At 42.2% G+C, this 26835-nt stretch overlaps 1 protein-coding gene across 2 annotated transcripts in view; it reads right to left on the reverse strand.

Moving 5' to 3' along the window:
• Nucleotides 1–24732, reverse strand: part of dhcr24 (24-dehydrocholesterol reductase) — a 30307-nt gene extending 5575 nt beyond the window's left edge. Inside the window, exons 1-8 of one of the 2 annotated variants that reach the window (XM_067990059.1) lie at nt 24415–24732; nt 16655–16810; nt 14655–14760; nt 13531–13649; nt 11376–11639; nt 9719–9862; nt 6293–6490; nt 3414–3592 (exon numbers count right to left, since the gene is read on the reverse strand). In XM_067990059.1, the coding sequence (XP_067846160.1) occupies nt 3414–3592; nt 6293–6490; nt 9719–9862; nt 11376–11639; nt 13531–13649; nt 14655–14760; nt 16655–16810; nt 24415–24645 (1397 nt within the window). In that variant the 5' untranslated portion in view covers nt 24646–24732. Of the gene's footprint in view, nt 1–3413; nt 3593–6292; nt 6491–9718; nt 9863–11375; nt 11640–13530; nt 13650–14654; nt 14761–16654; nt 16811–18215; nt 18297–24414 lie in introns of those variants that run through there. The other variant, XM_067990060.1, reaches the window with a different exon arrangement.
• Nucleotides 24733–26835: the final 2103 nt, after the last annotated feature.

Raw genomic sequence — 26835 nt, forward strand, 5'->3', positions numbered from 1 at the left:
TGTAGCCAGCACTATCCGCACTGCTTATTGGGTGGGGGGATACCCCCCATGGGAAATGGGTATCTGACACCATTCAAAAGGAAATCAAAATCATAGTGGACCATTTGGCCTATTGTGCCTGTGCCAACTCTTTGCAAGAGCCATCTAATTAGTCCCATTCCCCTGTCTTTCCCCATAGCCCTGTAAATTTTTTCCCCTTCAAGTATTTATCCAATTCCCTTTTGAAAGTTACTACTGAATCTGCTTCCACCATCCTTTCAGGCAGTGCATTCCAGATAATTAAACTTGCTGCATAAAAAAAAGTTTCCTCATGTTGCCTCTGGCTCTTTTGCCGATCACCTTAAATCTGTGTCCTCTGGTTACTGACTCTTCCACCACTGTAAACAGCTTCTCTTTATTTACTCTGTCAAAACCATTCATGATTTTGAACACCTCGATCAAATCGCCCTTTAACCTTCTCTGTTCTAAGGAGAACAATCCCAGCTTCTCCAGTCTCTCCACATAACTGAACTCCCTCAGCCCTGGCACCATTTTAGTAAATCTCTTCTGCACCCTCTAAGGCCATGACATCCTTCCTAAAGTGTGGTGCCCAGAATTGAACACAATACTCCAGCTGAGGCCTAACCAGTATTTTATAAAGGTTTAGCATAACCTCCTTGCTTTTGTACTCTATGCCTCTATTAATAAAGCCCAGGATCCCATATGCTTTTTTTTTTTTAAAAACAGCCTTCTCAACTTGTCCTGCCACCTTCAAAGATTTGTGTATGTGCAACTCCAGGTCTCTGTTCCTGCACCCCCTTTAAAATTGGACTTTAGTTTATATTGCCTCTCCTCATTCTTCCTACCAAAATGCATCACTTCACACTTCTCTGCATTAAATTTTATCTGCCATGTGTCTGCCCATTTCACCAGTCTGTCTATGTCCTCCTGAAGTCTGTTACTGTCCTCCACATTGTTTACTACATTTCCAAGTTTTGTGTCATCTGCAAACTTTGAACTTATACCATCTATTCCCAAGTCCAGCTCATTAATATATAATCACAAAGAGCAGTGGTCCTAATACTGACCCCTGAGGAACACCACTGTATACTTCCCTCCAGTCTGAAAAACAACCGCTCACCACTGCTCTCTGCATTCTGTCTCTTAGCCAATTTTGTATCCACGCTGCCACTGTCCCTTTAATTCCATGGACTTTAATTTTGCTAACAAGTCTATTATGTGGTACTTTATCAAATGCTTTTTGAAAGTTCTATATACACATCAACTGCACTATCCTCATCAACCCTCTTACTTCATCAAAGAACTCAATCAAGTTAGTCAAACACGATTTTCCTTTAACAAATCTGTGCTCACTTCTCATTTATTAGCCCATACTTTTCCAAGTGCCAATTTATTTTGTCCTGGATTATTGTCTCAAAGTCTCCCCACCATTTTGCTGACTGGCCTGTAATTGCTGGGTTTATCCCTCTCCCCTTTTTTGAACAGGGGTGTAACATTTGCAGTCCTCCAGTCCTCTGTCACCATCCCCATAAAAAGGAGGATTGGAAGATTGTGGCCAGATTTGTGTCTACAATTTCCACCCTTACTTCCCCAAGTAATCTAGGATGCAGCCCATCTGGACCAGGTGACTTTTCTACTTTGAGTACTGCCAATCTTTTAAGTACCCCCTCTATTTATTTTCATCCTATCCAATATCGCTACTACCTCCTCCTTTACTGCTACAATGGCAGCAACCTCTTCTCCAGTGAAGACGGATGCAAAGTATTCATTTAGTGCCTCAGTCATGCCTTCTGCCTCCACAAGATCTCCTTTATTGTCCCTAATCAGTCCCACCCTTCCTCTGACTACTCTTACTATTTATGTTTATAAAAGACTTTTGGGTTCCCATTTATGTTAGCCGCTAATACATTCGCATACTCTCTTTGCCCCTCTTATTCACTAATCGCTGAAAGAGCTGTAGATCGGGCCCTGAGCTTCTCTGATGCTGCTATGGAGGTCCTGGCCTAGGCAGTGGACAGGAAGAGGAAAATCCTGTTTTGCGCCCCAGGGTGGGGCAGAAAGTTCCTCCGGCAATACCTCTGTTGCCAGGTGAAAGAAGTGGCCGAGGGGGACAATGCAAGGAGCTTAGCTCACAGGACATGGCTGCAATGCCAAAAAAGGTTTAATGACCTCAGCAGAGTTGTTAAGGTAAGAATTTTACATTTTACCTCAATAACTCCCTCCTCCATCCACCCTCCCCTCCCCCCTCCAGTTTTGGACTCCAAGAGGAAACATTTTCTCTCTGTCTACTCTATCAAAATCTTAAAGATCTCTGTCAGGTCACCCCTTGGCCTTGTCTTTTCTAGCCTGTTCAGCCTTTCCTTACAAGGATATCCTTAGTTCTGGTATCATCCTTGTGAATCTTTTTTGCACTCTCTCCAATGCCTCTACATCTGTTCTATAATATGGAGACCAGAACTGTGCACAATACTCCAAGTGTGGTCTAACCAAGGTTCTATACAAGTTTAACATAACTTCTTTGCTTTTCAATTCTATCCTCTAGAAATGGACCTCAGTGCTTGATTTGTCTTTATGGTCTTATTAACCTGCGTCGCTACTTTGTGATTTGTGTATCTGTATTCCTAGACCAGTTTGCTCCCCCACCCCATTTAGACTCTTATTATTCAAGCAGTACGTGGCCTCCTTATTTTTCCTACCAAAATGCATCACCTCACACTTATCCATATCGAAATTCATTTGCCAATTACACGTCCATTCAGCAAGTTTACTAATGTCCTCTTTCATTTTGACACATTCTTCCTTTGTATTAACTACACCCCCCCCAATGCGGTGTCGTCCCCAATTTTGAGATTTTACTTCCGATTCCTGAATCCAAATTGCTAATATAAATTGTGAACAACAGTGGTCCCAGCATCGATCCCTGTGGTACACAACTTCCCACCTTTTGCCAGTCTGAGTAGCTATCCTTACCCCTACTCTCTCTTTTCTATTTTGCAGCCAGCTTACTATCCATTCTGCTACCTGTCCCCTAACTCCAAATGCTCTGACCTTACTCATGAGTCTACAATGCAGTACCTCATCAAAGGCCTTTTAGAAATCCAAATATATTACATCTATTGCATTACCCTTGTCTACACTGTTACTTCTTCAAAAAATTCAATAAGGTTGGTCAAGCATGACTTTCCCTTCTGAAATCCGTGCTAACTAGTCTATTATATTTTCGTATTATCCACTGCTGTTCTATTTCTTTGTCAAAATTTTTTTCCAGTTTACCTGCCCTACTTCCATTCTCATCCCCTCAAAATTAACTTTAAAAAAAAAGTCTATTACTTTGGTCTTTGTCTTAGTTATGTCTTTCTCAATCATTATATTAAACAATATGTCTAGGTTTATCCTGCTATGGCATTACTCACCTGTGTGAATTGCGTAAAAATTGCTCCAGCTGCTGTGTTGATGCCTTGGCTTCAAACTGCTTGGCTCTGGGTTCTCCATAAGCCCCAACATCTGCATAGAGTTCAGCCTCATCACCCTTCGGATGAACCATACCTGGCAGGCTGGGCAGGTTGAAGGGACACAGCCAAAGAGGGTAAACCTGCAGAAATTAGAGGAATAAAATGGAAAATAAATGTTGACAAAGCGTTAAATAAAAATATAAAAAACCTTCCCAACGGTCAAGTTACCACCTGGTGTTGTGCTAAATCTCTCAGAATAGGAGGTTGCAGCTTTGATCTCAGCTGGGTAGAAGTTGGGATGCAACACCTGAACTTTATTTTATTCTGACAAAATTAGTTTGTAAATTGATTGTGGTTTTACAGTATTTAACTGAATTCTTCCCTCCCATCCCATTTTTATTGGCTAAATAACTGTTTACAAAAGGATCACCACAAACTATTAGGGCTAAAGATTTCAAGAGTTCTTAATCTGCCATTGTAGCATTATACTGGTATATCAACTCCCATTCCCTTTCCGGCCATGGGTTTCACGCGCTTAGCCGACAACTGAATTACGGCCTTTTTTAAATTTCCAAAATGTAGTAAGTGCATATTAGTGCTATTTTGGGACACACACACACATCTACTTTTCGAAGTCCACTGAAGCATTCCACCTGGGTTCAAATCCAGTATCTGCAAGAGTTTGCCTTTCTTCCAGTAAATTAGATTCAAACCTAAGTGGTTACACTCACACGACAGCATATAGTAGTTTGACTGCCTTTAATTTCTCTCCTCCATCTTATACCTCTGATTCTCCTCCTAATACCTCTTAACTAAGTCTGCCTCCAATTCTTGTCTGGATCATTTCCTGTGTCTTTGTGCCACCATTCCTTGGCCTATCCAACTACCTTGTTGACACCAGGATTCAGCATTATACATACAGCTTTAAAAAAAAAGAAATGGCATTAGAAGGTAGAGCTTTCAAAGACTATCTGATAACATGATGGCAGGAAGCAGCTCCTTGTGATTTCAGACCTGCAGCTCTACGATGCACTTCATAAGCTCAGCAGAGTCCAACGGAGGAAGCCAATGTGAAGAATGCTGGGAGCCTGCGTCCTAGTGAAGGAGGGAAAGCTCAGAAATAAAAACTTTGCCTGGATGGTCCTTACTCTTGCAGCCTCCCTCCCCTCAAAAAAAAACACTAGCATTTCAGACAGCCAGCAGCTCTTGCTGCTGGTACCTGAAATTCTGTTTCCCCACCTCCCTCCTCTGAACTTATTATTACTGGATGTAGTATTGCCAATGGCACAGCACCAGGATTACATTATTGATCCCATAGTGTCCTTTCGCTGGTGTTTAGAAGCTTAGCAGCCTACTTTTCAAAAGCATTGCTTTATCTTGTGACAAAACCCAGATGTCATGCTGAATCCCAGCAAGAGCACTGGACACTTGGACAATCCAAGGAACAGAGACACACTCACATCAAGTGGAATGCACTCATTCGATACTTTAAACACTCGTGAACCACCTGGCTGCCTGGGTATGCAGACATCCATCAACACTGAGCTTTGAAACTGGACTTTAAAATAGGACCAAGTCAGGTGAAAGTGTAACAGGGAACACAAGTGGATGTAACCACATTGCTTATTCTACTTCCCACCAGCATGGCTGCACTGTGAGAAGTTTGGAATTTCCAGGACTGAAGACCTCCAACTGGTACTTGAAGTAAGCTTAATCAGAGTCAGAGCACAAAAATAAAATGCGGTCTCAAACATCCATAAATCATTTTAACCTTATAAATCAAAGCTAGGCTGTTCAGGGGTGATGTCAGGAAGCACTTCTTCACACAAAGGGTATTGGATATCTGAAACTCCTCCTCACTTCCCCCCACCCCCCCAAACAAAAAAAAGTTGTTGGGCTAGGTCAATTGAAAATTTCAAAACTGAAATTGTTAGATTTTTGTTCGGCGAGGGTATTAAGGGTTACAAAACCAAGGCAGGTAGATGGAGTTGAGATGCAGGTCAGCCATGATCTGGCTGAATGGTGGAACAGGTTGAGGGGCTGAATGGCCTTCTCCTGTTCCTATAAATACTGTCCTTCAGATACTGGACCTATTTTACCATATGAAAATAACCAACTAGTTACATTTTGAATTAAACACAAACTGAATAATGCATCCTAAAGTTAAAAAACATACGCAGGAGCTATAGTCTTCCCACTTGACTACTGCTCAGAGTATTTGTTGGAAATCAGTGAATTACAAGACAGTAATCCAACCCGAGGGTTCAAACAGAGTCAGAGTGGTTTGCGTTTGCAACCTAAACTCAGATTTGATCACCAACATTTATCATTTGTAATGATCAGATACTGGATAACTCAATACAGGTGTTAGCATGGACAATGCATACACCAATCTGGAACAAGGGGTGGCAAATTCCTTAATCATACTTCACTATACTCGTAACAAACGGATGTCACCGAATAGGATCAATATCACAGTGTTAGATAACAAATTATAGGATAATTTAGAATCCATAATATTGTCTTATTCACAGGATGAACTGAACATCTGGCTGTTCGATCATGAATCCTCTAATAATTTGTATGAGTATTAAGAAACTACAAGTTTTAAAAAAAAAATGCTGCAGACTGTGAAATATCCCTTTAAGCCCCATCCCTTTTCAAGACAAGCCTAGTACAAATGATGCAGATGAAATTACTATCGATTCCACTTATTTATCTCTGCCCCCTTAAAATGAAAGTATTAAACAAAAATAGTGACAGCTTAAAAGTAGGGTGATTATCACAAGCTACTCATTCTATTTAACTCAAACACAAACTCATCCTGCCAATTCCCATACATTGATCTCACTGTGGAGGAAGAGAATCAACTTCTCCAGACTCTTCATCGGTACCAACATGTCTTGAACCACATGGTGCTGCTCATAAAGCTTGCGAATTGTTTCTCCTTGGGTCAGTTTTAGCAATGAAATCTTGGGAGGGACCATCCAGCCGAAGATATATCGGAAGAGTGGGTTATTGCCAAATGGAATGATATCCTTAAATGTAGGAGGGAATAAAAATGTTAGCACACAATTCAATATATTTTGCACTAGTTTACAACAGAATCTGCTGAATAAGTTATTTCTTTTTTGGGTCTTCAGTAAATGCCCTACAAGTTATATTAGTTTACAAATCTCTCCCTATATTTAATAGGTCAAAAACATATGAAATTGTACCATATTCATCAAGTTTTACATTAAGTTCTAAGAGCCTTCAAATGTGTAATGGCCCAGAAATTACCTAGAAGAGAACGGTGAGCTCAACAGCACTCACTGTTGTTAGTGCCAAAATCAAGGAGCAAGTTCTGGCATTCACACATGTGCAGTGAAACACAGAAATCTGAACTTGCTCCTCCTGGTTCTCTGGTGATATGACAGCTTGGAATTAAAGGTATATTGCTGGCTGCAATCAGCGAAATCATTGAACCAGTGCCAACTTGCTCATCTGCCCAGCTGGAAAGTAACTAATATCGTCACAAAACATAAAAATACCAGGTCTAAACTAAGTTTTAATAGCACGGTAAGTCTTAATGACTGCCAAACAACTGAAAATTAACTTAAAAATGTGGGGGGTGATTTTAAACCCCAAGAACAGGTGGGTGGGAGTTGAAAATATTTGTTTTTTGGGGTTGCGACCAAGCCCGGCTTTATTTCAGAGTTTAACGACACTTAAAAGTACAGGCTTCCCACTGGGAATGCAAAGTCCGGAAATTTCGCGGTTGCGTCCCAAAAAAACAACTATTTTCAACTCCCACCCGCCCCTAACCCACCCGTTCTTGGGTTTTAAAATCACCCACATGGGGTCTCATTACCCCTTGTTTTAATTGTTTTTGGTTATTAAAAAAGTTAAATTAAAAAATGTTTACTTTTCCCTTGTGTCTCTTTTTGTAGTAATTATGTCTTACCCTCTCTCTTTTGCCATCTATAACTCTTTTTACAATGATTTTAATGTGGAAACATAAAATTCTTAGAGGGCTTGACAGGGTAGATGCTGATAGGTTGTTTCCCGTCGCTGGAGCTAGGGATTGTAGAACTAGGGATCATAATCTCAAGATAAGGGGACGGCCATTTAGGACCGAGATGAGGAAAAATTTCTTCACTCAGAAGGTTGTGAATCTTTGGAATTCTCTACCCCAGAGGGCTCAGTTGTAGTGTATTCAAGACTGAGATCGATGGATATTTGGTCACTAAGGAAATCAAGGGATATGGGGATAGGGCGAGAAAGTGGAGTTGTGGCAGAAGATCAGCCATAATCTGATTGAATGGCGGAGCAGGCTCAAGGGGCCGTATGGCCTACTCCTGCTCCTAGTTCTTATGTACCTTTCCCTTCCTGGATTTAACGTTGCACCTGCAGAAGCAGTTTTGCAGCTTGTCAAAAATGCTGCAATCTGATTGGTCGAGGGGAGTGAGAGATCCTCTCTGTTCTCCCGTGGGTCCTAGCTTCGCTGGAGCCAATGCTGGGCTCTTCTCTTCCTATTAGAGGAAGTGCACCCAGTAAAGACCGTAGTAAGTTAGTGGGTTAGTATAAATCTATGAAGCAGTGAGCTGTGTTGGTTCGCCATTCCTAGCAATTTCCAGGCCAATATAGTAGATAGGCACAAGGGCACAGATGTTATCAATGCCTCATTAAAATGACTCCACACACTATGTAATAAAATTAGATAAAGAGAATATTACAAATGCTGGAAATCTGAAAAACAGTGTTGAAAATACACAGCTGGTTCATTAGTATCTGACAAGAAAAGACAGGTTGCCGTTTTGGATGTAAACGCTTCATCACAGCTTATGAAGTTCTAACAAAAGGGTCTTCACCCAAAATGCCCATTTCCAGCAACTTATTTTGATGAAAAAAGTAACTTTTGAAGTGCAGCAAATTAAATTGGCAAAATATATTTTGCAACATGCCCATCTTCATTTGTGTTCAGTATTTTAACCCTGATGAAAAATCAGGCACATTGTTTACTAGCTTCCTCCGAGGGGTTACAAGCTGAGTTGTGTATGATTTAAAGCAAAATACATCAAATAGAAATACATAAGATTTTAAACTTGGAAATTAATAGTTACACAGAAAATTATTTTTTCTGGATTGTGTTTGCTTTAACAGCTTATGTGCTCACCAGTTACTGTAATTTCAATGAGAGTGACAACAGTTATGTGGCCAGAATTAATTTAAAAGAATAATAATTGCAGGTGTCAAATTATATTTTTAAAACCAGTAGTTTGAGACTATATACAATTTTGTTTATGGTCATCTTGCTCCTTTCTCTTCTCCTCCTTTCCCTTTTTCTTTGCCAGTGGTGGTTAATAACACACATTAAGTCTTTCAATGTACAATGTGGCTCACAAAGTGAGACTTGAAATTCAGAACACATACTTATGATTACTTTCCAGTCATCTGCTGTTGGAACTTGGGCGATTATATAATTTGTTAAATCGTGTTTGAATGCCACAAATTTAAGAGATTTAATGGCTAATTTAAGGGTTGAAATAATCATAAATCACTAGGTTTGCTTTCATGAAAGTTAAATGAATCCTTTGATTAGACTATACCCTATTTCTCACTCCCACAAAAATCAGTGAATTACATATAGAATGAAACTACTAGGATTCACTAAAGGCTGTAAATATTGAGCATAATGCTTGGTATTTTTAAAGAAAAATTATAATTTAAATTATCACAATCAATAATTGTTGGCTTTTAATAAATTAGTTATGAAATATTTAACCAAATGACATTAGGTTTTGAAAAGAGGAATATTACACGAGAACATTTTTCTGAAAGGGATCAAGATCAAAGCGCCCTGCTTTAGAATATATAAGGTGTGCCTTCATAGAGGCAAGAACCAAATTCCATTCCACTCAACAAAACGCCTCTGTGCTGCATTTAAGTGAAATGCAAAAACCTTGTCCGACCACAGTGAATTTTTGTGGTGATCTTGTGAAGGTGGGGGAACTGAAATATTCATGTGACATTCCAGTCAACCCTAGTTACAATATATACAGAAACAAACAAACAAACTTAAATAAACTTTGATCTACCACCATCCTGGACCAGTACATCTACAGAAATAAATTTTACAACAGAGAAAATTGAGCTGGTTATAAAGCTATTCAAGACTTCTTTTTGCAATCGAAGCAACCACAGTTGAGATAGGAAGAACTATTCTGTTTCTCAAGAAAGTTGCAAGAACCTACAAATCTGGGAGTATTTCCTACACCCCTCACCTGGAGTTCCCAGAAGATACTGCGAGTGTGACGGTGATAGTAGTGCCTCAGAGGGATATATTCCACTGCACTGTGATTCTCTTGCAGGTATTTCTCCACATGTTTAAAGAACCATGGTTTGTAATAATACCCAATTCTATTCATCTAAAAAACATATGATGCAATTTAAAAAAAAATTAAAACAGAAAGAACAATAGTTTAACTTCAATAATAGGAGACTGGGCTTTTCAGTTCTTGTTGGGTGCTCCCTGTTTCTTTTTTGTCAACCCCACAGATCATTCAAAATTGATTTAAAAAACTAAATTAATTAACAACTTGCATTTATATAGAGCTTTTAACGTACAAAAACATTCGAAGGTGCTTCAAAGAAGCATAATTAGACAAAAATAATTAGAGGGTTTTAAGGAGGGCCTTAAAAGGACAGGGAGGTAGAGAAGTTTAGAAAGGGAATTCTAGAGCATAGAGCCCAGACAGCTAAAGGCACAGCTGCCAATAGTGGGGTGAAGGAAAAGGGGGGTGCACAAGAGGCCAGATTCAGAGAAACTGAGGTCTGAGGTCTGCAGGGGGGGGTTGAGCTGGAGGAGGTTACAGTGATATGAGGATAAGAATTTTAAATTAGAGACATTGAGGGGGACTGAACTAAGGCCAGCAAGGCCAGGATTGGTGCAGGATAGGATATGGGTAGCAGCGTTTTAGATGAGCTGCAGTTTACAGTGCATGGAGGATAGGGCAGGAGGGCATTGTATGAGTCAAGTCTGAAGGTCAAAGTCATTGATTTCAGTAGCAGATGGGCTGAGGCGGGGCTGAGACAAGCGATATTACTGAGGTGGACGTAGGCAGTCTTTGTGAAGGATAAGATATGGGGTTGGAAGCTTAGCTCTGGGTCGAAGAGGATGCCAAAGTTGCAAATAGTCTGGTTCAACCTGAATCAGGGAAGGGGTTGGAATCAGTGGGGAAGGTACCGTGTCTGTGGCTGGAGTGAAGATGATGGCTTTGGTCTCCCCAGTGCTTAACTGAAGGGAATCGTAGCTCATCCAATACTGGATAGTTGACAAGTGGTCTGACAGCACAGAGTTAGTGGAAAAGTAGAAATGAGTTTCGGCAGCATACATGTGGAAGCTGACTCCAAGTCTTCAGATGACGTTGCCTAGGAACAGCATGTAGATGTGGAAGAGGAGGGAGCCGAGGCTAGATCCATGGGGGACTTCAGAGGTAATGGTGTGGGGGCAGAAAGAGAAGCCATTGCTGGAGATGCTTTGGCTATGATTGAATAGGTAACAGTGGAACCAAACAAGGACAGCCCCACTGAAATGGACAATGGAGAAGAGGCATTGGGAGGAGAATTAAAACACTAAATTGATATAGTCAATGCAGTGCTGAAACACTTGGAGACAAGGATTGGAAACAGTTAAATAAACACCATAAGGAATACTTCTGCCTTCTTCAAAGTTATTAACTCATGGATTAACGGTTGCATAGGTTTAAAAGCAAAAAAAGACAGTTTCCCAATTCAGAAGAGTGTGTGGGAGAATTTGGACTTAGCTGCAGGGGAGAAAGCAGACAGGAAAACATTCACAGCACATTCTATATCTAAATAAAACTATGAGCTAGTTGGACTGTGTAGTCAACTTTCCTGGCTCCTCTTAGTCCAATTTACCTTATCTGGTTCAGCCACATCAGTCAGGACTCCTGTCATTACCACAGCCTCATCTAGTGAATACATAAGGCCCTCCACAAAATGATTTTCCTTGTTCTGTGATTCACTACTGAACGTTTCACAGATCTTCTTCAGGCCCTTCACTGGCTGGTACTGCAAACGCACATACTTCTTAGCGGGAATGATCTTGATCTCTGCAGCAACAAGAAATCCTAGAGTACCACATGACCAAGGCACAGCATAAAATAAGTCTGGATTCTCTTTCTGAGGACAAGAAAGAGAAATTATTGTTTTAGTAGAGGGGTGGGAGAAGGCCAATCTCTAAGTACATTTTCACAAGAATATGCATCCCCATTTTGTAACATATCTCCTAGGTCAACTCAAGCTTAAACCATTCCACAGTCTATCCCACTTAAATAATTTTGTTAAATATTAAGGCCCCCAAATTTCAGGGTTCAAGGAAGGCAGAAAAAATTCCTGCCAGTACTGGGAGTGGAACAAAGTTTCACTGTGACCAAAATGCCCCTTTAAAATTTTGGTACAGGTGGAGGAGGGCATGGGTACACCTTTTGCCTCCCTCCCACCAAAGAGGCACGTCTGGGGAGTTCCCGGGCTATTCTACGAAATTCAGAAAATACATGCCAACTGAAGGCCAAGGCTTTACTAGGAAAAGGAAACCAGTCCCAGACGGCATCGATTAATTAACCCACAAGGCCCACTTACTCCACTGGGAGCAGAAGACTGAGAAAATAAGAGTTTCACGTTTGGCCTTGCTGGACCTCTTCTCTGCTGTCAGAGTTGCATAGCGGCATTCCAACATCCGACCAGAGGTCAGAGGCAGATGCCACTTAAGCAACCTTACAAGTGTGATACATCCATCCCAGTCATACAAATGGCCCCATCTTCATTTAGGACAGTGTCCCACTCTGCCACACTTGCACCAGTGGAACAGGATCCAAGGATAGGGTCTGGGCCCCACAAGGGAAAGTTTTCCCTCCTAACTGGTGGGCCTCCATCCTTCCCACCAGCTGCCAACCTGATTAAGCCTGGCAGGGAAGCCACAGAGGCTTCGCCATTCAGGCCCCAGTTAAAATGCCATCGGGGTCCTGTTGACATTTTAGGATCCCGATTAGCATTTATGCATGGGGCTCCCACCCGAGTCCAGCAAGCACCTCAACTGCCTCTAAAACCAGCGATCAGCTTGAACGAAGTGGAAAATGGAGCTGCTCCATTTTAACTGCTCGCTCAGTTTCCATAGAGCGGGGAGTGTTAACAGTCCCTTCCATTCTCCAAGATCAGTTTAGCCACTCAAGCCATTGCCTAGTACAGGAAAGGCAGTTAAAAATGCCTGTAATTCAATAACCAGTGGCCTCAGAGATATTAATCGGAGTTCCTAATGTAGGAACTCCGATTAATATTAAAATGATGGAAGATTCAGTGTCAGTACCATGCAATCTGTAATGCAATATGGCCCAAAAAAGCACAACTTTGTAGCATTCATTAAAAATTAAAAATATTAAGACAGATTTACATTTGTATAGTATCTTATCACACCTTAGAAATGCCTAAAAACGTCTAAATCACTTCACATTCAATGAATTATTTTGAAGTGCAACAATCGATGTGGAAATTGCTGTCTTTGCCTCCATACAGCATGATTACACACTCAGCATTTGGGAGCTTCACTAGTTAACACAATTTGGTTTAGGTTGAGGGAGGAATGCTAGCCAGAACACCAGAAGGACTCCCTGTTCTTTGAATAGTGCCACAGGATCTTTAACATCCATGTGAACCACAGAAAAAAAGACAGACAGGAGCTTGGTTAACATCACATTCAAAGTGGAATTGTGGAAGCATGTAGAAACTTCATCGAAGACAGACCTGGGAGTGAGTGATGTTGACACTGGGTACAAGAATTGGAAAAATGCTCCAATCTTAACAGATCCTTCACCTTCAGGGCTTTTTTAAAAAAATATCAAAACAGAAGAGAATGAAAAAAAGGGAAAGTGAATGAGTTTAAAAAGCTTTACACCAATATTGAACCACCAAATCTTCCAATTGCAATAGCTTTCTACCTATACAGACTTTGGGCGAATAACCTAGAAACACTTTTATATCATATCATAAAACAAAACAACACCCCATTTCTTTTTACCTCTGTACATCTAACCAGGCTGCCATCAGCTAGGACCAGCTCATAAGCTACACAGATGTTTTGGAAAAGTCCATAGATATGAGACGAAGACTCAATACCAGTTCCCATGATAAGGCCACCTAAAAACACAGACACTTGTTCAGGTTCTCAATCTAGTGAATATTAGAGATACTTTAGATTAGTAATAAGACTGATTGAACAAATCACAATTCAGATGGAACATGTCAACTACATTGGCTAGCTAGAGAAATACATACGAATAGGAACTGGAAAATGGAGGCTGAAAAGACAATCAATTCCTTCATGCTTATTTTTTGATCACCATTAGGCTCCGCAAGGAATCCTTGGGCCTCCCCAACCCTGGTCTTGCCTTTCCCTCCCCGCGCCAGCATCTTCATTCCAAACCCCTCCCCAGCACTAACGTCATGCAGGGAACCATTCCCTTGTATCCCCAGCGTCCTTCGCAGCTCCCATCGCGATTTCTGCTCCCACACGCTGGCACCGATGTTACACCAGTTAGTTTCAGGCAGAAGACAGTGCTGCTTTATTGGAACGAGGCTCCAAACTTCTACACAATTACATTATACTGGGTATATTGCATATGCACCAAAGCAGGCAGTACAAGCTGTGCTTGTGATGAGATGACTAGCATCTCAGATCAGGACAGCAGTTACATTAATAGTCTACTGTTCCTGAGGTGACCTTGCAATGGAGACTCAACTCTAGCTGTGAAAGGTCTTCCTCTTCCTAAGATCGCCAACATAATCATTCCTTCCCACAAATTGGAAAAAAAGGCAAGGGAAAGCCAAAAAAACCCACGGCAAACATTCTTGTAACCCCAGCCCATCACTGGACAGTGCTCAGACGTATCCAGCCATAACTATGCTGGACCCCTATTTTGAGCATTCAGTTTGAATTATCTTCAAGTAGGCAAAAGTAAGCTGCTCATCCATCAGCAGACCTCAATGAAAAATGTACCTGACAACCCTACCCTTGAAAACCACAAGAACAGAGCAGTAAAGATTTCAGAGTGTCAAATTCACAGCCATTATCAGCATCCCGCAAATTACATCATCTTGACCAACTAATACATACAGCCTTTTGGGTAGAGGAAAACTACCTACCCACAGTGAGATCATCCAGCTCTGGTACCACCGGAAGAGTCCAGCCAACTGAATTCAGAAGTGCTGTCACTTGACCCATGTTTACCAATGGCTCTACACGGACAACCTACAATAGAAACATCAGTGAAATAGCATTCCCTATTTTCCTATTTATAAATACATTCAAATAAATCAGACAAAACAAATGACAGTTAAGTTACAATAGGACTTCTGTACATAATGCCTAAAAAAAGAAGGAAATGGATATTTGAATCATATACATACACCTAGTCAGCCAGCAATATTCCCTCCCTCCATTGTTGGTGGGGGTGCCTGGATTAACACTATTTCCTCTTCTAGGGACAGTGCAACATCAGACCATAAGTGCCTTATGGGCATGACAAGAACAGAATTCTATTCTTGAGCAGTGCATTGATGCCCTATCCCAATACACTATTCACCATGCAGTGTCTCACAGTTCTGTCTTACACAAGAGGCACAGAACACAATTTGCATCAGCAATGTTAAGGAGTCAATTTCTAGTGTACATGCTCATAGCTAAGACTAGACAGGTTAAAATGACCTCATGTTGCATTACAAATTTAAATATAAATTTAACTTTTGGCTCAAAACCAGAGGGCTATCAGTGCTAGGGGAATAAGAATACTTTTCTATTTTGCACATTCTGCCAGCATTAAATATTCCAGATCGGATGCAGAGTGTAAACTCCCTCTATTGTGACTAACTTCAACCTCAGAAGACCATTCCTTACTGCATTCATCAGTTTTCCCCATTTCCTAACCCGGATGGCTGCAAGTTTGTGTTGAATGTGAATTTTTGTGCTTAATAACATTTTTACTGTAGGCTTTCAATCATTACAAACTTGGTTGATAGTCCAACTCATTTCTTGTCAGACCAGAGATTAAAGGACACATTTACCCCATTTCAGGCTGCATTCAAACCCAGGTCCAGAGCTAATGGAACCGAAAGGATATGGCACATAACTGATCTGCAAATGATTGTCTTGAAACTGGTTTTTAAAATATTTAAACCCAGACGATGTTCACATTATGAGGAGAAACCAGACATTGCTCCTGATTATCAAATGCTCTGGGATCAGAGGATGTAGAAGGGGAGAGAACACCAAGGCTGATGGGAATACAGCCTTTATTTTGATTTTAAAAATAATTATTAAATGTGTTCCCCTTACTCAAGCATATTGTTATAATCTGGCAACCACTGAGGTAGGTCAGTTCTCAATTAGACCTATACTTATTAATATCAAATCTGCACTTTACACAAAAAAAAATCCAAACTAAAGCAGCTCATTTTGTTTTAATACCATTTTCATCCCTTTTGAAGTTTCCAAAATGAATATTTGCCCTAATTATTTCCCTTTCAAATCTCCCAGGAAATGTACCACATATGCCAATTTGTTTCAAATTTCTGCCAATGCCATTCTAAGCTATCTGCCTGCAGACACGCAAGGACAGTCTAAAATAACGTGTCAATTTTCTCTTTGCCCATTAGGAAACAGTGGGCTTCTACCCCATTCACTTCTCCATAGCAACTAAGCTCAGGTCAGAAACTCTGCAGTGGAAAAAGGCCGGAAAGGAGGATAAAAGTGAAACAATGTCCAAACACTCCTTCATAATGCATATTGGTGCTTTAGCACACTACCGTTAATAGTTAATGCTTACCAATTATTTTTTTCCAGGAATAATAGATAAGATAGTGAGCCTTTCATTGTGTTACTGATGGGCAAGCTGCCTAGGAGAATGGGGACAAGTGACATAGTTTGCTCAGTTATGCAACATACAAAATGGCAAAGAAGAAGCAGGAATTTTACTGAGCTTTAAAGTTTGAAAAAATTGCAAGATTGTTAGTGATAGAGTCATAACAGCACCAATTTTACCAATGTTAAGACCAACTTAAGAAATACACTCTTTAATCCAGAAAGACCAGATACGAAAAGCGCAGCCGTTTGTCAAAGATGTTCGAATGATACAAGGTCAAGTTACCTGTTGCTTGGTGTCCACCTCTAGAATGTCCATCAAATTGATCATTATATTTTTATGAGTCTTCTTATATTTGCCAACCCGAAGTGATACAGTCAGCCAGCCTGGTCGACCAGTGCACATGTATGTTTTACTTCCTTGATTTTTCCACTCACGCACCTATCAAAAAACAAAGACATCAGCATATTGCACAGCCCTCAATTCAACAAGGTGCAAGTCTTTCCCTCAAACTTAATCAGACAAAAGCTTTCAGCTAGGCACAAAGAGCTTGTTACTGTCAACTTCTTATTTGAATTTCTGCTGCTCAGAACTCAACACTGAGGAAAATCTACATTATATTTGTCTCCGATTGTTAGATTCTTGAACTCAGACTCAATAATTGTCTGAAGTTCATGGCTGAAATAGCCCTAACTGCAGCAGAATTTAAGGACTCAAGTCAGTTATCTTGGGATCAAAATTGCTAAGTTGTAGCAGAGCACCACAATCAGTTGTGATTAACGGGTGTACAAGTAACAAGTCACCAATATTTCAGAAGCAAAACTGATTTAAAGTACACCCAGCAACAACTTTTGCATCATTTGAAGTCCTAATAACCTATGACCAACAAGTACTAGAAATAGTATTTAATACTTAGTCCATGAGTTTCTGCTGTATATAAAAGTGATTTATAAAAAACAGCAGCAAAACTGTACTCTATTCAGCCATTTTAATGAATCATCTTGCACAAGGCAATTAGTTTACAGCACCACATTAGGGAAAAATGATAAATGTTCAGAAAGGCACCAAGGAGTCCAAGCAAAACTGATGTCAATGTGAGTCAAAGGGAAATCCATCCATAAAGCTGATAGGGTTAGATTAAGTAGGGAGGGAGGAGGCTCATATGGAGCATAAACACTGGCATGGACCTGTTGGGCCAAATGGCCTGTTTCTGTTCCGTACATTCTATGTAAGATGGATATGGTTGTTAGAGGCCAATCATCACAGCCCAAGGACATCACTGCAGGAGTTACTCAGGAGTCCTTGGTTCAATCATCTTTAGTTGCTTTATCAATGAACGTCCCTCCATTATAAAGGTCACGAGTGGGGCTCTTCACTAACAATGCCAAAGTATTCCGCAAAGTAACAGCAAGACCTGGACCCTATCCAAGTGGAAGGTGGCATTCACGCTACATTAAGTAAAAAAGGGTCTGAACACAAGATGAAAATGACAAAGAAAAATTTTAAGCAATGTGGGGAAAAAAAACTTAGCTAATATCATTTTTGATCATGACTTGAAAGAAAAATTAAAGAATACTTTGAGCCAAACTTGAAGCCATTTGTATAAAGTTCCTTCTGTGCCAGACACAGAAGAACAGCAGAAGGCTACAGTGGTAAAAGACAGTCCAACAATACTGCTACACTAGTCAGCACTATAAGTCTTACTAGTTCCAAAGCTTTACAGAGGAGCATAGCAAAGACACAGGGATGAAAGGCCGCTTTGAACACTGCCAAATCCTTTAAGTGGCATTAAAAGGCAAGTTGGCAAAGAACAATTTAGGGTCAGCATTCGATGATTCACATGTACCTGGTCAAAAGACATACTCCTATGTAAGAGAGGCAAAAGAATGCAAGTTGTTGATGCTGTCCAAAGTTTCCCAGACTTTCAGTTGAAAAGTCCCTCATGTTATATGCTTTCACATTGAGACACCAATGCAGAGCTGTTTTTCTGGTAACCTAAAAACCTTAATATTTCATCATAGGTTAAAACTGTCAACTACAATGCAACGATATTTACATATCCTTGGCAAAATTTTACCTTATTGATTCACTAATGTTGAGGATTTCAAACAGGTTCAAAGATTAAAGTTGGTGCATATCAACTTTGCACTTCAGCTTGAAGTTATGCAAACTGTTCCAGGCAGCTGCCCTACAGGGCAAATATACAGTTCATCTTGTTTGATCATTAGACTACAAAAGTACTGTTATATAAATTGTAATTTTCTCTGGTGGCTTCTGACCAAAGACTAATATAAGGAGATGCATTTCACAACGCAGTTCGATAACCTCTACTCAGTGATGGGTTTGAGTCTATTGCCCCACATAACAAAGGAATAATTGTCCACTGACGAATATCATTGTATCTACATAGAAACCTAAAATCCGATATTCCTCAGTGCAAGATTTCTCAAGGTAGGATACAATTCTTTTGGCAGATGTCCCACCATAACAAGAAAAATAGAGAACCAAAAGAGCATGAAGTGTGCAAATTCTACAGATAAAATGAGCGACTGTGCAAGAGATTTATTCTTGCAAGACAAGTTCAAACTGTTCTGAAATTAAATATTCTTAAAATAAAATTCAAACTCCAAGCTGGCTTAGTCTCTGATTTAAATTGTGCTGAGGATGGATAATAAATAGAGGCTGCAGCACAGGAAGGGGGTAAAGAAACAGGGAATAAAATGAACATGGTAGCCCAGCTTGGGATGCATCTCACTTAGTGGCCAACTAAAGGTATGGAAGCAGATTACCTGCCCAGGTGAGAGTCCAGGCACAGTAATAAATGGTGATAACCTTAACTTGGGAAAATGAAATCAAATTCGCCATGAACTTCACAATACACATTATAAAATACCTGGAGTGTTTCCAAAGCTCAAAAATCACATATCCCTACAAGGATGATTATAAAAAACTTAACTAAACCAGTACTTTACTTGAACTCAGTAGATTACAGCCTGGCTATCACTCCCAACTATTCATTTTTCTCCATCTCGCGGTATACTTACAACTATTTACATTTTAGTAGGGTGGTTTAACCTAGATTTAGTCTATTACCAGTGTGCTCCATGTTGCTGCATTTTATATCTGCAAACTTGACAAGTAACTGTTTTAGTTCCATGATTCCGATTATGCCTGCACTACATAAATGTACAAGACAGCCTAGCTTCATATTGTGTAATGGATGATGGATGAAACAACCAAGGACATGAAATCACCAACATCCACACAGGCCACATGCTCCAACCTCTTCTGCAGTCTCTACAGGAGGGACATGTGGCTGCAGCAGGAACACCAAGTTGCAAGAACGAGTGGAACCACTAAATCCTGGAGACAGCACAGCATGTTGAGCGAACCACACTGCCACAAGGAATGAAAAATGAGTAGCAATTCAACTGAGTAGATCTGTGAATAAATTTTCCCCAAATGCTGGGAGGTTTTATTCTTGAACAGAAAAACAAACATCTCAAAAGAAAATAACATTTAATTAACAAGATCTTGTCTTAGTTATAATTTGTAACTCAAGAAGAGTTTTTGCTTTCAATGAACATACGTACCAAATGCCATGTTTCATAATGACAAGTCACCATTTCTTGAGCTATGTTTGCTTGTTGGCATTTGCTGACCAAAAAAGCAAGGGATCGAATCTCTCTCACCACAGCCCCAAAGTCTTCCCACAGTATTACACAAATCTGTGCACGTACACAGATCAAATGGCAATATTCATGTGCTTCAAACCTTTAGGGGGAACCGCAAGATGGATAAAGGAATGGACTTGAAACCCTCGGTTAGCAGGGTGAATACTTGGTAAAAAGCAGATTTGGTTAAAAGTATGAACAGCAGATGAAGGATAATATAGTATTTTTAAAAATTCGTTCATGGGATGTGGGCGTCGCTGGCGAGGCCGGCCGGTTGAGTAGATTGGGACTCTACTCATTGGAGTTCAGAAGAATGAGGGGCGATCTTATTGAAACATATAAGAATGTGAAGGGGCTTGATCAGGTGGATGCGGTAAGGATGTTCCCAAGGAAGGGTGAAACTAGAACTAGGGGGCATAATCTTAGAATAAGGGACTGCTCTTTCAAAACTGAGATGAGGAGAAACTTCTTCACTCAGAGGGTAGTAGGTCTGTGGAATTTGCTGCCCCAGGAAGCTGTGGAAGCTACATCATTGAATAAATTTAAAACAGAAATCGACAGTTTCCTAGAAGTAAAGGGAATTAGGGGTTACGGGCAGGAAATTGGACATGAATTTAGATTTGAGTTTGGGATCAGATAAGCCATGATCTTATTGAATGGCGGAGCAGGCTCGAGGGGCTGATTGGCCTACTCCTGCTCCTACTTCTTATGTTCTTATTGCCCATCCCTAATTGCCCCTGAAAAGGTGGTGGTGAGCCGCCTTCTTGAACCGCTGCAGTCCGTGTGGTGACGGTTCTCCCACAGTGCTGTTAGGAAGGGAGTTCCAGGATTTTGACCCAGCGACGATGAAGGAACGGCGACATATTTCCAAGTCGGGATGGTGTGACTTGGAGGGGAACGTGCAGGTGGTGTTGTTCCCATGTGCCTGCTGCTCTTGTCCTTCTAGGTGGTACAGGTCGCGGGTTTGGGAGGTGCTGTCGAAGAAGCCTTGGCGAGTTGCTGCAATGCATCCTGTGGATGGTACACACTGCAGCCACTGTGCGCCGGTGGTGAAGGGAGTGAATGTTTAGGGTGGTGGATGGGGTGCCAATCAAGTGGGCTGCTTTATCTTGGATGGTGTCGAGCTTCTTTAGTGTTGTTGGAGCTGCACTCATCCAAGCAAGTGGAAAGTATTCCATCACACTCCTGACTTGTGCCTTGTGGATGGTGGAAAGGCTTTGGGGAGTCAGGAGGTGAGTCACTCGCCGCAGAATACCCAGCCTCTGACCTGCTCTTGTAGCCACAGTATTTATATGGCTGGTCCAGTTAAGTTTCTGGTCAATGGTGACCCCCAGGATGTTGATGGTGGGGAATTCGGCAATGGTAATGCCATAGAATGTCAAGGGGAGGTGGTTAGACACTCTTGTTGGAGATGGTCATTGCCTGGCACTTATCTGGCACGAATGTTACTTGCTATTTATCAGCCCAAGCCTGGATGTTGTCGAGGTCTTGCTGCATGCAGGCTCGGACTGCTTCATTACTTGAGGGGTTGCGAATGGAACTGAACACTGTGCAATCATCAGCGAACATCCCCATTTCTGACCTTATGATGGAGGGAAGGTCATTGATGAAGCAGCTGAAGATGGTTGGGCTGAGGACACTGCCCTGACGAACTCCTACAGCAATGTCCTGGGGCTGAGATGATTGGCCTCCAACAACCACTACCATCTTCCTTTGTGCTAGGTATGTCTCCAGCCACTGGAGAGTTTTCCCCTTGATTCCCATTGACTTCAATTTTACTAGGGCTCCTTGGTGCCACACTCGGTCAAATGCTGCCTTGATGTCAAGGGCAGTCACTCTCACCTCAACTCTGGAATTCAGCTCTTCTGTCCATGTTTGGACCAAGGCTGTAGTGAGGTCTGGAGCAGAGTGGCCCTGGCGGAACCCAAACTGAGCATCAGTGAGCAGGTTATTGGTGAGTAAGTGCCGCTTGATAGCACTGTCGACGACACCTTCCATCACTTTGCTGATGATTGAGAGTAGACTGATGGGGCGGTAATTGGTTGGATTGGATTTGTCCTGCTTTTTGTGGACAGGACATACCTGGGCAATTTTCCACATTGATGGGTAGATGCTAGTGTTGTAGCTGTACTGGAACAGCTGGGCTAGAGGCACAGCTAGTTCTGGAGAACAAGTCTTCAGCACTACAGCTGGGATGTTGTCGGGGCCCATAGCCTTTGCTGTATCCAGTGCACTCAGCCGTTTCTTGATATCACGTGGAGTGAATCGAAATGGCTGAAGACTGGCTTCTGTGATGGTGGGGATATCAGGAGGAGGCAGAGATGGATCATCCACTCGGCACTTCTGGCTGAAGATGGTTGCAAACGCTTCAGACTTGTCTTTTGCACTCACATGCTGGACTCCGCCATCATTGAGGATGGGGATGTTTGCAGAGCCTCCTCCTCCCGTTAGTTGTTTAATTGTTCACCACCATTCACAACTGGATGTGGCAGGACTGCAGAGCTTTGATCTGATCCGCTGGTTGTGGAATCACTTAGCTCTGTCTATAACATGTTGCTTCCGCTGTTTAGCACGCATGTAGTCCTGAGTTGTAGCTTCACCAGGTTGGCACCTCATTTTTAGGTATGCCTGGTGCTGCTCCTGGCATGCTCTTCTACACTCCTCATTGAACCAGGGTTGATCCCCTGGCTTGTTGGTAATGGTAGAATGAGGAATATGCCAGGCCATGAGGTTACAGATTGTGCTGGAATATAATTTTGCTTTATAGCAGGGAGGCAGAAAACCTTGTACAAAAAGAGCAGTTTGGGAGAGTTTAATGGGCTATAATTAGTGAGCAGTCTGAAGAACCAGCTTTTTACTGGTAAGGAAACAACAAACCCGGTAAATGAGCAAAAAGGCGAGGATCAGCACACAGAGTCCAGGACTACATCACTTCTCTAAAGATGGCCCACAGTGCCTCATGGATGTCCAGGTTTGAGCTGCGAGATCTGTTCTGAATCTATCCCATTTAGCACAGTGGTAGTGCCACACAACACGTTGGATGGTGTCCTCAGTGCGAAGACGGGACTTCATCTCCACGAGGACTGTGCGGTGGTCACACCTACCAATACTGTCATGGACAGATGCATCTGCGACAGCTAGATTGGTGAGGACGAGGTCAAGTAAGTTTTTCCCTCATGTTGGTTCGCTCACCACCTGCCGCAGGCCCAGTCTGGCAGCTATGTTGTTCAGGACTCGGCCAGTAGTGGTGCTACCGAGCCACTCTTGGTGATGGACATGCAAGTCCCCTACCCAGAGTACATTTTGTGCCCTTGCTACCCTCAGTGCTTCCTCCAAGTGGTGCTCAACATGGAGGAGGACTGATTCATCAGCTGAGGGAGGAGAGTAGGTGGTAATCAGCAGGAGGTTTCCTTGCCCATGTTTGACCTGATGCCATGAGATTTCATGGGGCCTTAATTGTTAACTTGACCAAAATCAGAGAGCATGCTGGATCTTGTTTACTGCTGAAGCTGGAGAGAGAATGAACAAGAATTCTTAATTCAGCTCTTAAGGTGATACTTTGAATTGTTATGGCTCAGGTGTGTAGGGGGTGAATTTCCTTGCCATTTTCAGCTATTAGTGGTGTACACATTTTTTATGAGCAAAGAAATTTAGGTGAAAGTTGTTTCCACCACTTGAGGATGTTAAAAAGACTTCCCCCCCAAAGTTTTCTTGGGCTTTTTGAGCATTCCTGCCATCTGCCGACCACGTCCTCTCTGGTTTCATTTGCCTATGTCAGAGGTATAGCAGCCGCAAGTTTCCTGGGTTTACACTGCTAATGCACTCTGGTTAACAGACAGCTATCTGAGGCTCAGCAGCTGCCAGAATCACCTGATCAAGGCAGAAGTGAGGAGTTAGTGAACTGAAGATTCTAGAAACTTTATAGTGATTTCTGCAGCATGGAAAGGTTTGTCAAATTTTTTAAATCTTTTGTTTACAAGACCGCCACTTGATTCTGACCGCCTCTCAGCATCAGCACACCCAAATATTTACAGAATCCTCCCCCACCCAGTCAGGAAATCTCTGGCAGGTGTGGCTTAACCTATGGGCATACCCCTCTGTCATTATCATGGAGAAAGAAGAGAAGGAGCAAAGGAGGGAGCTAAGGAGAATCAGGCTCCATTCAAGGAGAAGAATGTAACCCAGCTGGTTTTATCCACCTGTCAATCTCAGTTATGTCCCTTTTTTTTCCTATTGCCATTGTTATCTCTAATTAGTACAGCTGCTCCAAACTCCTTCTTCCTTCCCAATCCTTTCTGATTATTTTGTAATTTACTTATTAGTAGACAGCCCAGTAGATCACAATCTCTGCGCCCTGGGGCTGATTCTCACCTGCCTCTGGATGTCCCTGACCCGCTGGTCGTGTTGTTTGGGCGCACTGCACATCTTGAAGACCAGCCAAGCCCGCAGATAATAGTAGACATCGAAGACGACGGAGAGGGGCAGCAGGAAGAGACAGACGAAGACCCAGCGGTGGTTGATGATCACATACTCCACACCTTTCCTCCGGACCCAGAACAGCAGCAGAGCCACCAGCATGGCCAGGTACATCACCGGGTCCATCCCCGACGACTGCGGCTTATCCCGACAATAACACTCACACCTGCACCAAGCGATCCACCAGGTGCTACCCCCCTCCACCGACCGTTACAGACCCTTGTCCTGAGCCCCGCCCCACCAAACCGCTATTTATAGGGCGACTGGCAACCCCCCCCCCCACACACGCGTGCCCGAGCGGTGGCCCCGCCCCCCCTCGCGAGCCCGTTACTGATAGGGCGAGCGGTGGCCCCGCCCCGCCCGCGAGCCCGGTATTTATAGGGCGAGCGGTGGCCCCGCCCATTTACTGTTGGGTTTCCAGGAAGAGCCTGGTGATTCGGCGCGAGGCTGCCCAGGGCCGGGTCCCCATTTGTTGCTCGAGACGTCTAATGTAATTATCCCAGGCTCGTTCTGCAGAATTCGTCCAGTGAGATCCGTCGGGTGGATCAGGCCACCGGGAGCGCGGACGCTCCATTGGTGCAGCTGTGTACATGCTCACCCCCCCCCCCCCCCACCCCGGCCATTGATTCCCCATTGTGACGAGTGGAGCGAGAAACGCAGCTTCAAAAATCAGCAAAGGTTTCAGCATTTGCATGCAAACCTTATATCGTCTCAGGCATTCAGCAAATTACAATTCATTATATAGGACGTGATACTGTAATTTATTAAAAACACACTGCTAGGAAATCACTATTTAAAAACATATGCGTACAGGCTGCTACGTTTCAAACCTGCCCAGTCTATTATTTTCAATGAAGGTTTAAAGGATTTGTTTGAACAAAATGTAATGTTGAACGTTAGCTCAAAACCAAACATCCAGCTCCACACTTTTCAACAAATTTGCAATGCCTGATATTTTTGAAGTGTTCCATTATGTTTATTGGTGCTATTTATGCATTGGCTAAATTGACAACTTTAAACACCATAACCAGAATGAATGAAAGCAAATTATTTTACATTTAAACCACCATATTGCATGCAAGAGAATGATCTGCAAGGGACAGAGACACTTGCTAGTTGTTCAGTTTGCAGACAACCAACATTGAATGAAGAAATCTCACTGCTCACATTTGCAAACTGCACAGCTCGCAAGTATGTCCTAAAATATAAGGAGTCGTACAACACCAGGTTATAGTCCAACAGCTTTATTTGAAATCAAATAAAGCTTGTGATTTCAAATAAAGCTGTTGGACTATAACCTGGTGTTGTACGACTCCTTACATTTGTCCACCCCAGTCCATCACCGGTATCTCCACATCAGTCCTAAAATATGGTGCTGTTAATTATATGTACCAGACAATCTTAGCAAATATGCTGTTAATTATATATTCTAGATAATCTCCCACAGTGTTGCACATGGGGAGTATTTTTATTCATTCTTTGGGATGTGGACATCACCAGCAAAGCCGCAATTTTTTCCTCTTCCCTAGAGACAACCGAATGGCTATAATCCACAATCACCCCTATAGATCTGTGGCTGCTCACAGTACCTTCCAGCTTAGCAGTGCCAGCCCACAACAAGCCAGCAATTGTTAGGGTTGGAGGAGAGGTTGGAGAGGCAGACTGATGTTGCAAGCAGAATTGCAGTGCAGCAGGGATGGACAGAAGCAATGAGGCGCAACAGGCTGGAGCTCAAATGAGGAACACGACTAGGGCCACGAGTGGAGAGGGTGACCAGTAGATGCAGGCAGTAGCAGCCGGGTTCAATAGACTGGAGGTCAAGGAGGAAGCAATGTGGTACGGTAGCATAGTGGTTATGATACTGGACGAGTAATCCAGAGGCCTAGACTAATAATCCAGAGTCATGAGTTCAAATCCTACCACGGCAGCTGGGGAATTTAAATTCAATTAATTAAATAAAAATCTGGAATTAAAATACTAGTATCAGTAATGGTGGCCATGAAACTACCAGATTGTCGTAAAAACCCATCTGGTTCACTAATGTCCTTTAGGGAAGGAAACCTGCCGTCCTTACCCGGTCTGGCCTATATGTGACTCCAGACCCACAGCAACGTGGTTGATTCTTAATTGCCCTCTGAAATGGCTTAGCAAGCCACTCAGTTGTATAAATCTCACTAAAAAAAGTCATAATAAGAATAAAACCGGATGGACCACGAGGCACCGGACACGACAAAGGCAAAGTCGACCTGGCAAAGTCCTCCTCACTAACATCTGGGGACTTGTGCCAAAATTGGGAGAGCTGTCCCACAGACTAGT

This window comes from Heptranchias perlo, chromosome 9 (assembly GCF_035084215.1).
Source record: "Heptranchias perlo isolate sHepPer1 chromosome 9, sHepPer1.hap1, whole genome shotgun sequence".
Taxonomy (NCBI): domain Eukaryota; kingdom Metazoa; phylum Chordata; class Chondrichthyes; order Hexanchiformes; family Hexanchidae; genus Heptranchias; species Heptranchias perlo.